Source organism: Lactuca saligna, chromosome 8 (genome assembly GCF_052625555.1).
Source record: "Lactuca saligna cultivar CGN05327 chromosome 8, ASM5262555v1, whole genome shotgun sequence".
Taxonomy (NCBI): Eukaryota; Viridiplantae; Streptophyta; class Magnoliopsida; order Asterales; family Asteraceae; genus Lactuca; species Lactuca saligna.
This window is the reverse complement of record NC_136424.1, coordinates 167,694,322-167,709,377: the sequence shown is the minus strand read 5'-3', so window position 1 is coordinate 167,709,377 and position 15,056 is coordinate 167,694,322. Positions and strand designations below refer to the sequence as shown.

General features: G+C 37.1%; 1 protein-coding gene across 1 annotated transcript; it reads right to left on the bottom strand.

The window, feature by feature from the left end:
* Nucleotides 1–2: 2 nt before the first annotated feature.
* LOC145011653 (putative serine/threonine-protein kinase PIX13) lies at nucleotides 3–3,801 on the bottom strand. The gene is made up of 6 exons (XM_078970389.1): nucleotides 3,435–3,801; nucleotides 2,387–2,721; nucleotides 1,987–2,122; nucleotides 1,618–1,760; nucleotides 1,399–1,522; nucleotides 3–814 (listed from the first exon to the last, which is right to left on the bottom strand). Exons 1-6 carry the CDS (start codon nucleotides 3,499–3,501, stop codon nucleotides 351–353), a joined length of 1,269 nt encoding a protein of 422 aa, XP_078826515.1. The 5' UTR covers nucleotides 3,502–3,801; the 3' UTR covers nucleotides 3–350.
* Between the last annotated feature and the right edge of the window lie 11,255 nt (nucleotides 3,802–15,056).

The following is a 15,056-nucleotide window of genomic DNA, read 5'->3' as shown; positions in this document are numbered from 1 at the left end:
TCTTGAAACTCAAACCAACAAAAACAACTCAACATTGTGATTGTAAATATTTTAAGACACTTAATTAGGAGGCTCTTTCAACATTTCTCAATAATTTGTCCCCACAACAATTTAAAAAAAAAAAAAAAAAAAAAAAAATGATAACATACATAAAATTATAAATACCTATCATAATTATCTACAAACAACAACAACATACATAAATAGTTTAAGGGTGTTTTGTAATTTTCCCCCATTGCCACAACTATCAATGTTCCATCAAAAAAAGCTTTTTGCCCTCGTTGGAAAAAATTTCTGAATGAGGATGAGCTTGACATATCCAGTATAATCCCAAGGGTAAAACCGTAAATTCACCACCCTTTCGGTGAGCGACGACTTCCTCGACTCCCTTCTTTCACCGCATGAGGTTGTGGGGAACGACGATGATGAGGTGAACGTTGTTGGGTATGTTGAGGTTGTGAGTAATGATGAGAGGAATGGTGTACTCTTGGTACCCTTGGCCTTCCGTTCATGGCATCGAGTTGTTCTAGCTTTTCAACCACTTCTTTCATTGAGGGGCGGGTTTTCGGTTCATTTTCCATGCATCTGAGGGCTAATTGGGCAATTTGGCCTGCAGCCCTTGAAGGGTATCTTCCTTCGAGCCGCGAGTCCATTATGTCCTTCATTTTCCTTCGGTCAGCTAAATATGGCTTCACCCAATCGCTCAAATTTTGTTGGGCAGCCGGTCGGGTATTGTCAAGTGCCCGCAAGCCCGTTAACATTTCAACCAATACAATTCCAAAACCATAGACGTCACTCTTCACATACAAATGCCCTATTAAGAAAATAATAAAGATAACCTTTTTAGATTGCTCATTATAGGTTTGTACTATATACGGGACAAGCTTTATATGCTAGTTATGATGATGATGATGATGAGGGCATTTATGTCTTTTCACTAACAAGGGATCAAGAAAAAATCTCTATCTCTCGTGTTCAACATTTGGCGTGTGAAAAAAACTATATTTGTCATCTCGTCCACATCCATCTCAGATGCAAGTCAAACACAGTATGAGGAGTGCATTACACCTTTCACTCAAATGAGACATCGAGTCCGAAGTCCGTATCCCACCTTTTTGTAGGGGATGAAAATTACAGTTTTTGTCTCATCGACGTTCTAATGCATGCCAAACACATTGTAACCGTTTTCAATGAAAGAGAATGAGGAGGGCATGTATGTCTTTTGTTAGACAAAAGATTGAGAACAATTCCATACCGCATTTTGTTCCATTTTTTTAGGAGGGACAAACAATTAAAATTCTTGTCTCCTTGACATTCATCCTAGTTCCAGTTCCAGTTCAATGCAGGTCTAAATGTAGTTGTTTGATGCGGTTTATAAGCCTAAAGGACTCAAATTACCTGTAGAAACATATTCAGGAGCAGCATAGCCGTAAGTCCCCATGACCCGAGTTGTTACGTGTGATTGACTAGCCGAAGGGCCAATTTTCGCAAGCCCAAAGTCCGATATCTTTGCGTTATAAGACTGACCAAAACAAGAAGGAAAAGAAAACGTTTCATTACTAAGAAAAACAAAGAGACTATAAATTGAGAACATTTCACACAAGTGATTGAACTTACCCCATCGAGCAAAATATTTGACGCCTTGAAATCTCTATAGATAACTTGTTTCTCAGAAGTGTGCAAAAACGCCAACCCTTGAGCCGCTCCAATCAAAATCTTTAGCCGTAGATCCCACGGAAGTGGTTGAACGGTTGAACCTCCTGCACAAGAAGAACATTAATATTCAATTCTATACCGTTTCTATAAAGTCGTTCAGAAAACAAATTAATATATAACTTATTAAATGAATTTGTGTGTCTATTAAGTCAATTAAAAGATAAACAACCCAACAACTATCTATTTTTGGGTTCCATATTCATTTATTACATCTACAATACACCAAACATATGATAATGTTAGAAGATTTGTGTTTGTCTGTTTTCTTACTTCCAAATAAGTGGTTTTCCAAGCTTCCCTTTTGCATAAACTCGTATACGAGTAGCAACTCGGTACCCTCGTAACAATATCCCAATAACTTCACAAGGTTTGGATGTTGAAGCCTTCCTAGAAAATCCACTTCCGCCTGATGGAATAAACCACAAAATGCCATAAAATGGTAGCATTTAGTTTTATTACACATTACATAACATGATATGATAGAATAAAATTGTACATGACATGACATAACATAATAGAATTGTACAGTGTTCTGCATTAGACTGTGAATAGGACAAAATTTGAATGTTCATGTCTTATCCAAAAAGGTGGGACAAGGTATGAGAGAGTTTCGCTCTTCATCTATTGTTTGTGTGAAAGACGTAAATACTCTTTTCATTTAATAATTTACCTGCCATTCTGCTAACCCTTGCATGCTCTCGGAATTCAATTTTTTGACTGCAATTACACTATTTTTTGAACTTGACTTGTCTTCAATCCATCCTTTATAGACTTTTCCAAAACCACCTTCACCTAAAACTGTATCACTTCTGAAATTTCTAGTGGCAGTTTTGAGTTCAGCAAAGCTGAATACTCTAAGATTAGGATGGGGCAAGATCTGGCCGCCAGGCTGTCGGTCATCACCACCACTTGCCGCCGAGAACTGGCTGTTGCCGGAGACATTGCTGCTTATTCCTGATGATGATGAATTTGTAGTAGTGCTGGTGATGGTGGTCTGTGAAATGGCTGTTGTTATATAGAAATCAAGAAAAAAAAAAGTGAGATTATATGATCGAATAATGTTTGCATACAAACTGGAGTTGATTTTAATCAACGCAAAACTCAAAGATAAAGAAAACAAAACTTGACAAGGGTTTTTGTTTTTGCTACCAAATGAAAAAAAAAAAAGAGAGATGAAATCTTACAAGATTTGAGCACAAACTACAAAGAGTTACGAATATAAGCAAATATTCAAATAAAAACTTAAATTTAAGTGTTCTTGAAGTAAGTTATTATTATGCTAAATTAACAAGAATGAGATGAAATCAAATAAGATTTGGAAATAAAAGTCAACAGAAAAAAAAAAAAAAAAAAAAACAAAACAAAAAACAAAAAACAAATAAACACAATTCAATGGGAAAAACCTGGGCTTTATGTGTTCTTGAAGTGAGATTTTATAGTTAATATATAAATAACATAGAACATAAACATAAGACCCATAAACATAAACACAAAATCTATAAGGAAAAAAACAAAAAGCGAGATTTTATATTATTTTATACTAATTAACGAACAATATTTAGATGAACCCACACATATTCTATTATAATATACATATAAATCTATCTGAACAAACAAATCCCAAATGTAAGATTACATAATCTATCGAAAACGAACAAAACCCAGATATATTATTACGTAATCTATGCAAAAATTTAAGAAAGATTCAATCTTTATACCTGAACTGAGATTGCCAGTGTTCGTCGTTTGATTAGTGGAAGAAGAAGAAGAAAAGCAAGCACCCATGATCAAAATTAAACTCCTTCGACTACTTCTTCCTTTCAATCGAACAGAATCAAGTGGACATCTTTGAATCTTGTTCTTATTCTTCAAATGTAACTATTAATATCAATCGATTCTTTGATCAATAAAAGCAGGTTCTTGTTTGTTTCTTTGACTGGAATTCTGTTTGACCAAAATGGTGTTTTACCTTTTCTGTGTGGAAAATTTGCATGGTGGTAGGCAATTGGTTAATGGCGCCCATTTATGGAGCAAAGAAGCTTCAATAATTATCATCTTGGTGGTGGAGGAGACGACCAAGTCATCGCCGCTAGTTATTTCAGAGTCAAAGTCAAACCGCCGTGTATTTGAAGAAAAATAAAATAATGACAAGAAATATAGATCAAACGAGAGAATTCACGTTTTGCACTTGTGTCCATGTCCCAGCTTGTTTTCATCTTTTTTATATATATAACTTTTTTTTTTTTTTTTCTATATAGGTTTTTGACTTTTTTGAGTGGTCAAAAGTTTTTTAGGAAAAAATAAAATGTAAAAGATGTTTGGTAAAAACATTTAAAAAGCTACTTTTGAATTTTATACATAAGAAAAACTGTTTTTTGGAAAAATTAGGAAAACCTATTTTTGTAACTTTTCTAAAAATGACTTTTATGTCTTAAAAAGATAAATCAAACACTCCACAAACAAACGTGATTTATTCAGTTTTTGGGGAGCTTGTTTTTAATTTTCTTTCTATCTTTAATAAAAGCACCACATAATATATGAGATAACGATAGATATATGCATAGAAATGACTATGTTTGGAGGTATTATGTCGTCGTATAACCATTTTTTCTGAATTTAATAAAATAGCCAACATCCACGCAAACATAACAATGCGAACTTGTGTGAATGTTTACTATAACAAAATTCAATTTTAGTAAAATTTGACGAATTTAATGTAATTTCTGGGAATATTCATGATGGATTAAAGGTTCGCGTCCAATAAAGTTTGATTTGATTCTCGAGACCTTTATTATAGCAAGAATTAATGTTTTGCTCGTTCCAAATATAAAATGCAACCATGCACACACGGTCATAAATTTTAATCACCGGAGAGACTCACAAGTGACAATGTTATCTATTTCCATATATTTAAGAGTTTTGAGGTGACCATACATTAATGGCGTATGATGGGTAAAAGCCATTAGGTGATGGGTAATAACCATGTTGCTAATGTAATGTTCTTATCCCCTCGTAGGTGGATAGTTGGGTGGATAGTTGGTTTGTTATTTAGAAATTAACAACAATTTTAAACTGACTCATTAACAATTACTTTAAAACATGATAAATTACAATGAATAAATTGTTACATAACATTATTTAAACAACTAAATTGACGGTCTAACAATAATATAATCATAGAGTGGAAAGTGAAAACACAAACTTCTCCACCTCTAAATAACTGCTATCACAAGTTAAAAATGTTAAGTTATTGATAGTTGGAGCCTTCGACATCTTATTCTAAATATTCAAAAGGCCGAAAATACTGATTAGCATTCCAAATTAGTGTTACAATGTTATTTATGTAGATGATCTCATAGAAGACTATGAATTTAGGATCTTAGCATTGCATATCCCTACACATGTTTTTCTTTCCCCTTTTCAGATCTTTTAAGTAGTTTGTTTGCCTTATTGAGCTCATGAAATAAAAGACAATAGAATAGAGGGCTTGGTCTCGCTTATTTCTTGCAATATTCTCTTTTAAGAATCTCTCTCTCCCTCTCGAGATCTTAGTCCCTCGTGATTCTATTTCTCGTTCTATAATCTCGTTAGCAAAGCTTTGGATGTTTTGAAAGGATACTTATACGGAAATGAATCGTCAAATATACTCTTGCAGTCGTCCGGATTATGTTAACCGAGTAAGTTACACTTACACTTACTAGATTATTCATTAATTACATTTAAAATATTGATTGGTCTACTTTTGAGGAGATATCTAGCATAGATATGTTGGCCTAGTTGTTGGACTTCAGAAACTTATATGTTGAAATGGCTCGGCCTCCTAACTGTCTTGACCGACTAATCCTTTTTTGATAGTGAATCCACTATTGTTAGGATTAGTGAATGATCTAGATATTAATTATTATGCTCAGATAGTCAGTAACTAGTATAGTATTATAGGTTGTTACATGTTGATGGATTCGTTTGCAAACGAAACTACTTAGCTGTTTTGAGACTATTCAAGTGAGTTTTCTCACTATACTATATATTATAGTATGTATCCATTCTATGTTAGGATGTTGTAACATCTAATGCAGGTATTCGATCTTTTAATATTTGATTTAACTAAAAAATGTAAAACCCTAATTAATTGTTAGTAACGATGTGAGGAAGGAAGCCTCACGACATGACCATTGGGTTGAAACGCTTGTCCATCTTTGTGGATCACGACGTGACCTATGGGAGGTCACGATGTAAGGACATGTTTGCCCTAATCTTGTGTTTTACGCTATATTTAAAGGAAGTGAAGGGCTAGGGTTTGCACACCCTCAGCCTCCATCACCTTTCTCCTATCCAAATCGAAGTTAGCCTCCTTTGTGACTTTGAAGAGTTAATTTGGTAATTTTTGGCTCCTTGAAGAAGAAGAAGAAGACTCCTTGGGTGCATCTTTTTGGAAATCAAGTCCCCTCATAACCACCTTACATTGCTTTTGGACCTTTGTAAGTCCTAAAGCTCTTGTTTTTCTCTATTTAGCATGCTAGATCTAAGTTTTATTCACCTCTCTTCATGGTTGGGTTGGATTGCATGCATGTGATCCATAAAGTTAGCAACTTTATGGATCATTGAGGCCTCTTATTTAGTATAGGTTTTAGATCTAAGGTTTGGTGGTGGTTTTAGACTCTAAGCATGAGTTTTGGCTTCATTCTCTCTTTATTGACCTAGTTAGTGTTCAAGTCATGTGTCGGACATGCATGACTGAAAAGCTTCGATTTGGGATGCTTGTACTTGACATACCTAGGATTTTATTGGCTTGGTTTTTGAACACTTGAGGTTTTCTATATTGAAATGAAAAAAATTGTTGAAAATTTGGGTTGTTACAAGTTGGTATCAAAGCCCTAGGTAACACTCGTAGGATTCTAGACTCAAACTAAGGATCAGAAAGTTTTATAAAAACCTTTTTACAAAAAGAATGATTTTCAAAGAAAATAACGGAGGAAGAAGATTGTACAGTCAGCTGAAGCCCGAGGAAGTTATCTCCTAAAATATCCATATCGGTGTTATATGTTGTATTATAATTGTTGTTATTTGAGTTGACAAAAATGTGTGCGAGGGATAAGATAAGGACCCCTTAGGAGTTTCAGGTTATGTTTGTGTGGTTTTGTGATGCCTTATAGGTTGGGAGATTATTTATGGATGCTTTTCTAGGTTTGTATGACAACAAAAAAAATTTGGGTCAAACAAGGTCTAAGGGGTCTTGTGTATAAGTGTAACCATAATGTATATTTAAGTAGCTTTGATGCAATAATAATTCTTTGAAAGCCAAGAGAGCATCATTTGTATGATTAAAAATATATACATGTTGAAAAACGTGTTTGTAGCAAACACTTAAAGTCAAGCAAGTCAAATAATTAGTGCAAATCATGAGAGTTAAAACATTACTTCATAGTTTAAGCCTAGTAACCCACTAACCTAGGGATTTCGGCCATCCTAGGACCGAAAGTCACCTCCTAATGGAAAGCACCAAACCAAAAACTCCAAAGCTAAGTCCATCAAGGCCGAAAACTCTAAGGAAGAGCCTACTAAGGCCGAAATCATATTTGGTGGGAGAGTTTGGAGCGAAATCACCACATTGGCCCCTTTTTAATATGATTTCGGTTAGGAAAGGATAAGGGTAGGTGTTGACCTTATGATGGGATGAATTCAACTTTACTTCATTTTACCTAGGACATATCCATACAACTCATGCCATTACCGTCCAACTATCCACGAACTCACTCAATCCATTTCTCTCATTTAACCTTGTCCAGAAGGCCTTCCTTTATTCATCATCACTGTCTTTCACCATCTTTATCTCCTTTTATCTTCATCGCTTACTTCTTTCAAGAGCAATAGCAAAAGTCCTCCAAGATCATCACCTTCAAGTTGGTCATTAGATTTTGGTAAGCATTTTCGTAAACCTCTAGTGTTTCTACACATTTTTTATGTTAAATTCATCATCTTTACACACCTTATTATGTGTTGAAATCCTTAGAGTAAGCTAATCTTCAAAGATTTCATAAAACACATTCTAATGTTTTAGGCTCGAAATCTTCATCTCATCACTTCAAACTACCCACAAAATCCACTCAAGGTGAGTTCATACCCCCACTTTTTCGATATTTTTAAGTTTTAAGGGGGGGATACAACTTAAAAGTTTGTTTGTTATACATATATTTGCATGATTTGTATAAATGTTGAATTACAAGTCATTATATGTTCAAGATATCTTCATCACTAGTCATTTTACAAATATTTATGATAATTGCTTTAAGAATGCCAACTACAAAAACAAACACATTATAAGAAGTTATGGTTGTAAAACTACATGATTTTAGAATTTTTCTATAAAAAGGTAGTTTTCTAAGAAAAGGCTATATTTTATACCCTTTATACAATTTTGGTGGGTCGCAACTCCAAAGTGTTATGTTTGACTATATATATTAGGCAGAAGATGGAAACTTTATATTTATATAAAAGATTATATAAAAAAGTTTCAACAAACATACAGAATAAACTATAATGGGTATAGTTGGGTGTCATAAAACTATATTATCAGTTTGTATTAGTTAAATAATTATTTGAAAACATAATTATTTTATTTACAAGCAAAAAAAGTTTTCAGTACATGTAAATCGATTGATATAACCTTGTGAGACAATTAGCTTCACCGTACCCACCAGAGTACACATCAAAGTCTTGAATTATAACTAGAGTCTCTTGTTGGGAGAACGTGACACTTGTGTATAGATCTACACTGGATTGACAACCCTACACCTAAACTATCAGCTAAAGTTAGACCGACAGGTCTGGGGTGACAAATGTCATAACAGTTCTGACGCCCAAAGCATGTCTTTCAGGCCACTAGTCGTATTAGTATGGTTATAATAACTCACATAGGGTATCAACAACACATTTGATTTACGGGGTAACATACAAGTAGTTTTATATAAAGATAAAACTTCATTACATCATTTCACAGTACAGTGTTACTTACATTTCTAGTCTTCGTACTTAAGACTTACAACTCGTTTTTAAGAAAATATTGGATTTTATGGAAGTATACACTATCATTTTCACGAAACATTTACAAACCCTTTTTCATACAAAATACGTATGAACTCACCAACTTAAATGTTGAAACTTTTCAAAATCACTTGTATTCTTAGGAAATCAGTAACAGGTAATCACAAGAATTTTGGAGGATGGAATGTCGTCACAACATTTCCTTCGTTTTTGTCACATGCAACTGATGTCATGTAAACAATATTTGAAAACAATGTAATCTTATTAAACATTTAATGTAATGGTTGTGATGTTATGTTTCATTTATATTCAATTGTTATGATACTATACATGAGGTCATCCGCCCCCATACGTTTCCGCTGTTCCGATTCGGGGGTGTGACAGATTGGTATCAGAGCATTGTTTATAGTGAACCGAGTACATCAAACCAAGTAAATTATACAAATATAAACACAATGGGGCTGAAACACTCTGACTAAAAGTGTACTTTTAAAAATATAATAATATGGTCATAAAAAGTATACACGAATGCTTACTAGGAGCAATATCATAATAAGAATCCTATTAAAGTATTTAGGGGAGCTAGACACTACGGTTAAGCCTAGACAATTATGTAATAATATCTTGGATAAATATAGCATGATCAACTATATTTATGTAAGATATGACCAACATGTGCTTAGGAATGGTCGTAGTGGATAACAAACCTAAACTTACCAACCCTAAAACTTTAGAATCAAACATAAAAATATAAAATACTATAGGAGTATTTTAGAGTACTACAAAAATCATGCACTTAAGTCTTTCTTATACTTCTCACATCTCCATTCTCGCACAGACATCATGGCATGATTTCACCTACCTGGAGACCCTAACTTCCCTAACCAGGGAAATAAAGGATGGATTGAAGAGGATCTCGAGGAGGATCCTGAGGAACTAATGGAAGAGGAACCCGAAGAGGATCCCAAAGAGGATCCAGAGGTGGAGGAAGAAGAAGACAAGGAAGAGGAAGAGGAAGAAGAGAAATTGGACATAGAGTCAAAAGTCATAAATCCTCCGTACGTGGCTCGAGTCCCTGCACATCGTTTAGGCTATGATGGACCCACGCCCCGTAGGGCAGAAGATTAGAGAGGTGGAGTCGGAAACAGCGCCAGCGTTCTACCTATGGGATGGAGCGAGGTTATTATAACCTCCACCACAGGGTTCTGGCTGATAGGGCCCTTCCCGTTATGGTCCAACGAATTTCACATCTTAGGGACCAAACTAGAGCAGCGGCGAACTAGATTGTAGAGCTAGGGGCTACTACTGAGGCTACCAACGCCCGAGACCAATGGATGGAGAGGGATTACCCTCGCACATGTCACCTTATTGACAGCCTCCACAAGGACCTTACCACGGCTCGAACAGAGGTGAGGGAGTACCAGGAGAGGCATGTAGCTCTCGAGGAAAGGGTGATTACAGCAGAGCACCAATTAGCAGAGATACAAGGCACCTCGACTTCATCTCAGGGGACCACAGGAGACTACCCATCATTAGTAGGGCGTATCCCACTCACATATTTATGTATTTACGAGTAAGTGTTGGTGCTACTCTTTTATGTAGACCTTTTTAAAGGTTAATTTTCACGAAAACTATGTACTAGCACTATGTTGTTAATGAAATAAATATGTGTTTTATTTCATGTGAATGTTGTTATTCACTATGCAATTGTTCACTTGTTGTGGTAAAAATATGTTATAAATTGCTTATAAATTTCTATAACAACTATATGCATATACAAACCAAGGCATTCATTTACAGTAATGCCTGACCTTTAACCCTTCTCAAGAACATATCATCATTCCACCTTGACACTTTATGGAAGAAATATGCCACAAAGGAAGTCAAATAGCCGCAAGAACAACACACCACTAGCTCCACCAACTCCACCACCACCACCTCATCCAATGGACTCTGTAGTATTTCAGGATGTAATAACAGCTATTGTGGCTGCAGGTATGGCCCAAATCAACAACAACAACAACGGAGGCAGAAACAGAACCAACAGTTCCAACCAAAGTGAGAATCAAGGGCACCAGAGAATGTGCTCATACAAGGAGTTTATGAATTGCAAACCTAGGATGTACCATGGTGATGGCGGGATTGTTACTTTGACAAGGTGGTTCGATAAAACTGAGTCCATCTTTGAGATCTGCGCCTACCCTGATGACTTCAAGGTCAAGTATGTTGCATGGACATTCGCAGACTCAACTTTATCGTGGTGGAATGGCCACGTTAAAACTTGGACTCTAACTATTTCCAACTTTATGAGTTGGGAGGACTTGAAAACCATGATGCTCGAGGAATATTATCCAAGGAGCGAGATGTAGAAGCTCGAACAGGAACTGTGGGAGCGCTCCATGAAAGGTTCTGATATTGCCACTTACACTTCCCGATTCAACGAATTGGCAACTCTATGCCAAGGAATGGTCACCCCGAAGGCCAAGAAAGTGGAGCGTTACATTTGGGGGTTATCCCCTCAAATCTAGGGAATTGTCATCTTAGCCAATCCAACCCATACACCTGAACAATCGAAGCGGAATGACAACAAGAGGAACTTTTGGAACAAAAGAAGGGTCAGTCCTCTCAATACAAAACCAAGAAGCAACAAACTGTGGTTATCCATGCTATCACAACCCCTACCGCCCTAGCACCAGCCAAGCAATATGATGGAAATCTTCCGAAATGCGACAAGTGCAACTACCACCACCATGGAGCCTGTCGGGAACTGCAGTGTACCAACTGCAATAGGAAAGGTCATACTTCCCATTTCTGCAAGGCCCCATCACAACCCACTACCCAAACCACTAACACTGGGGTAAGTTGCACATGTTACAGCTACGGTGAGGTCGGGCACTACAAGAGGGACTGCCCAAAGGTGCAAAACAGAAATTGTGAAGGTGTGGGAAGATTTCTGACAATGGGGCATGAGGAGGCCATGAAGGATCCCACTATGGTTACTAATAATTTTCTCCTAAAAAACTCATATACACGCATACTATTTGATACTGGTGCGGAGAAGAGCTTCGTGAGTCACCAGTTTAAACCTTTACTCAAACAAAAACCTCAATCACTAAATGAAACATTCACCATAGAGATGGCCAATGGAAAAAACAGAACACACTAAAGATATATTCATAGGGTGCACATTAACTCTAAACAGTCATTCCATCCAAATCGACCTGATGTCGGTCACAATTAGTAGCTTTGATGTTATTATTGGCATGGATTGGTTAAGTCCTCATCGTGCTGATATTTTGTGTTACGAAAAGGCCGTTCACCTTAACCTACCAAATGACGAAACCCTCATCATTTATGGAGACAAACCCGGAAAAAATTTACAAATCATCTCTTGCATTAAGGCACAAAAGTATCTACGCAAAGAATACCATGCCTTTTTAGACCATGTCGTCGATAAGAAGCAAGAAATGGAAGACCTCAAGGATATTCCCAATCTACAACTTTCCTAATGTATTCCCAAAAGACCTTCCGAGAATCCCATTGGTATGCCAAGTCGAGTTCTGAATCGACTTGATTCCTGGAGCCACCCCCGTAGCCAAATCCCCCTACCGCTTAGAACATGCGGAAATGCAAGAACTACCTAGCCAACTGAATGAGCTGCTGAGCAAAGGATTCATCTGACCAAGCTACTCACCTTGGGGAGCACCAATCTTTTTTGTGAAAAAGAAGGATGGATATTTCCGCATGTGCATAGACTATCGAGAACCGAATAAACTCACAGTCAGGAACCGCTATCCTTTACCCAGAATCGACAACTTATTTGATCAACTGCAAGGGCCAAGCTACTTTTCGAAGACTGATCTAAGGTCGGGGTATCATCAGTTGCAGATCTAGGAGGAAGATATTCCTAAGATAGCATTCTGAACTCGCTATGGTCACTATGAGTTTTTAGTGATGCCCTTCGGCTTAACTAATGCACCGACAGTGTTCATGGACCTAATGAACCGTGTGTGTCGACCCTATCTGGATAAATTCATGATTGTATTCATTGATAACATACTAATCTACTCATGAAGCAAGGAGGAAAACAACCAGCCCTTAGGACAGGTTTGGAGACAGTAAGGACAGAGAAACTATACGCCAAGTTCTCGAAATGAGAATTTTGGATCAGAAGAGTAGATTTCTTGGGGCACATAGTCAGTGAAGAAGGGATACATGTTGACCCTTCCAAAATCAAGACGATTGCAAACTGGGAAGCTCCAAGAACACCGACGGATATACGCCAGTTTTAGGGTCTTGCTGGCTATTACCGAAGATTCATACAAAGTTTCTCTAAGATCGCAAATCTGCTCACAACCTTAACACAGGAGAGAGTAACTTTCAGCTGGGGGAGAGAACAAGAAGCCGCTTTCCAAACACTTAAACAAGCTTTGTGTAGTGCTCCAATCTTGTCCCTTACGGAATGTATCAAAGACTTTATGGTCTATTTTGAGGCATCCAAGCAGGGCCTATGGTGTGTACTCATGCAACGAGGAAAGGTCATCACCTATGCCTCAAGACAACTCAAGACTCATGTGGTCGATTACACCAAGCACGATCTCGAATTGGGAGCCGTGGTGTTAGCCTTGAAAATATGGAGACACTACCTGTACGGTACCAAACGCACCATCTTCACAGATCATAAGAGTCTTCAACACATTCTAAACCAAAAGGAGCTCAATCTGAGGCAACGGAGATAGGTTGAATTGCTAAATGACTACGAGTGCGAAATCCGTTATCACCCGGGAAAATCCAACGTAGTAGCAGACGCCCTAAGCGGGAAGGAATACTCAGGCCGTCGAGTAAAGTCACTAACCATGACCGTCCACTCTCACTTGTCTTCACAGATCAAAGAGGCTCAACTGGAAACCTAAAACCCTGAAAATGTCAGCAGTGAAGCCTTGCAAGGAATGGAGAAGAACCTTACGGTCAAGGATGACAGAGCTTACTATCTCATGGATCGGATCTGGACACCGAAGTTTGGTGGGTACAGAGACATTGTCATGAATGAGGCTCATAAGACGAAATACTCCGTTCGTGATGGGTCTGACAAGATGTATCAGGACATGAAGAAACTTTATTGGAGTCCGAACATGAAAGAAGAGATCGTTGCCTATGTGGGCAAGTGTCTGACTTGCGCCAAACTCAAGGTAGAGTATCATAAGCCCTCGGGGATGCTACAACAACCAGACATACCCGAGTGGATGTGGGAGCGAACATCCATGGACTTCAATACCAAATTGCCCAAGACAGCGGGGAAAATTTGACACCATTTGGGTGATCATTGACAGGTTGACCAAATCCGTACATTTCCTGCCAATAAAGGATACCGACATGATGGAGAAGCTAACGAGGACGTATATAAAAGATTGAAAGATAAGAGGGCATCATTTGTATGATTAAAAATATATACATGTTGAAAAACAAGTTCGTAGCAAACACTTAAAGTCAAGCAAGTCAAACAATTAGTGCAAATCATGAGAATTAAACATTAATTCATAGTTTAAGCCTAGTAACCCACTAAGCTAGGGATTTCGCAAGGCTAAAAACTCTAAGGATGAACCCACTAAGGCCGAAATCATATTTGATGGGAGAGTTAAGACCGAAATCACCACAATGGCCCCTTTTTAATATGATTTCGATTAGGAAAGGATAAGGGTATGTGTTGACCTTGTGATGGGATGAATTCAACTTTACTTTATTTTACCCAACACATATCCATGCAACTCATGCCATTACCCTCCAAATATCCATGAACTCACTCTATCCATTTCTCCCATTTAAACTTGGCTAGAAGGCCTTCTTTCATTCATCATCACCTTCTTTCACTAACTTTATCTCCTTTCATCTTCATATATTAGGCACAACATGACAACTTTATATTTATATAAAATATTATATCGAAGTTTTAACAAGCATACAGAACAAACTATAATGGGTATAGTTGGGTGTCATAAAAATATATTATTAGTTTGTATTAGTTAAATAATTATTGAAAACATAATTATTTTATTTACAAGCAAAAAGAGTTTTCAGTACACGTAAATCGACTGATATAACCTTGTGAGACAGATGGCGTCACCGTACCCACCAGAGTACACGTTAAAGTCCTAAATTATAACCAGAGTCACTTGTAGGGAGAAAGTGACACTTGTGAATAGATTTATATGGGATTGACAACCCCACACGTAAACTATTAGCTAAAGTTAGACCGACAAGTCTGGGTGACAAATGTCATAACAGTTTTGACACCCGAAGCA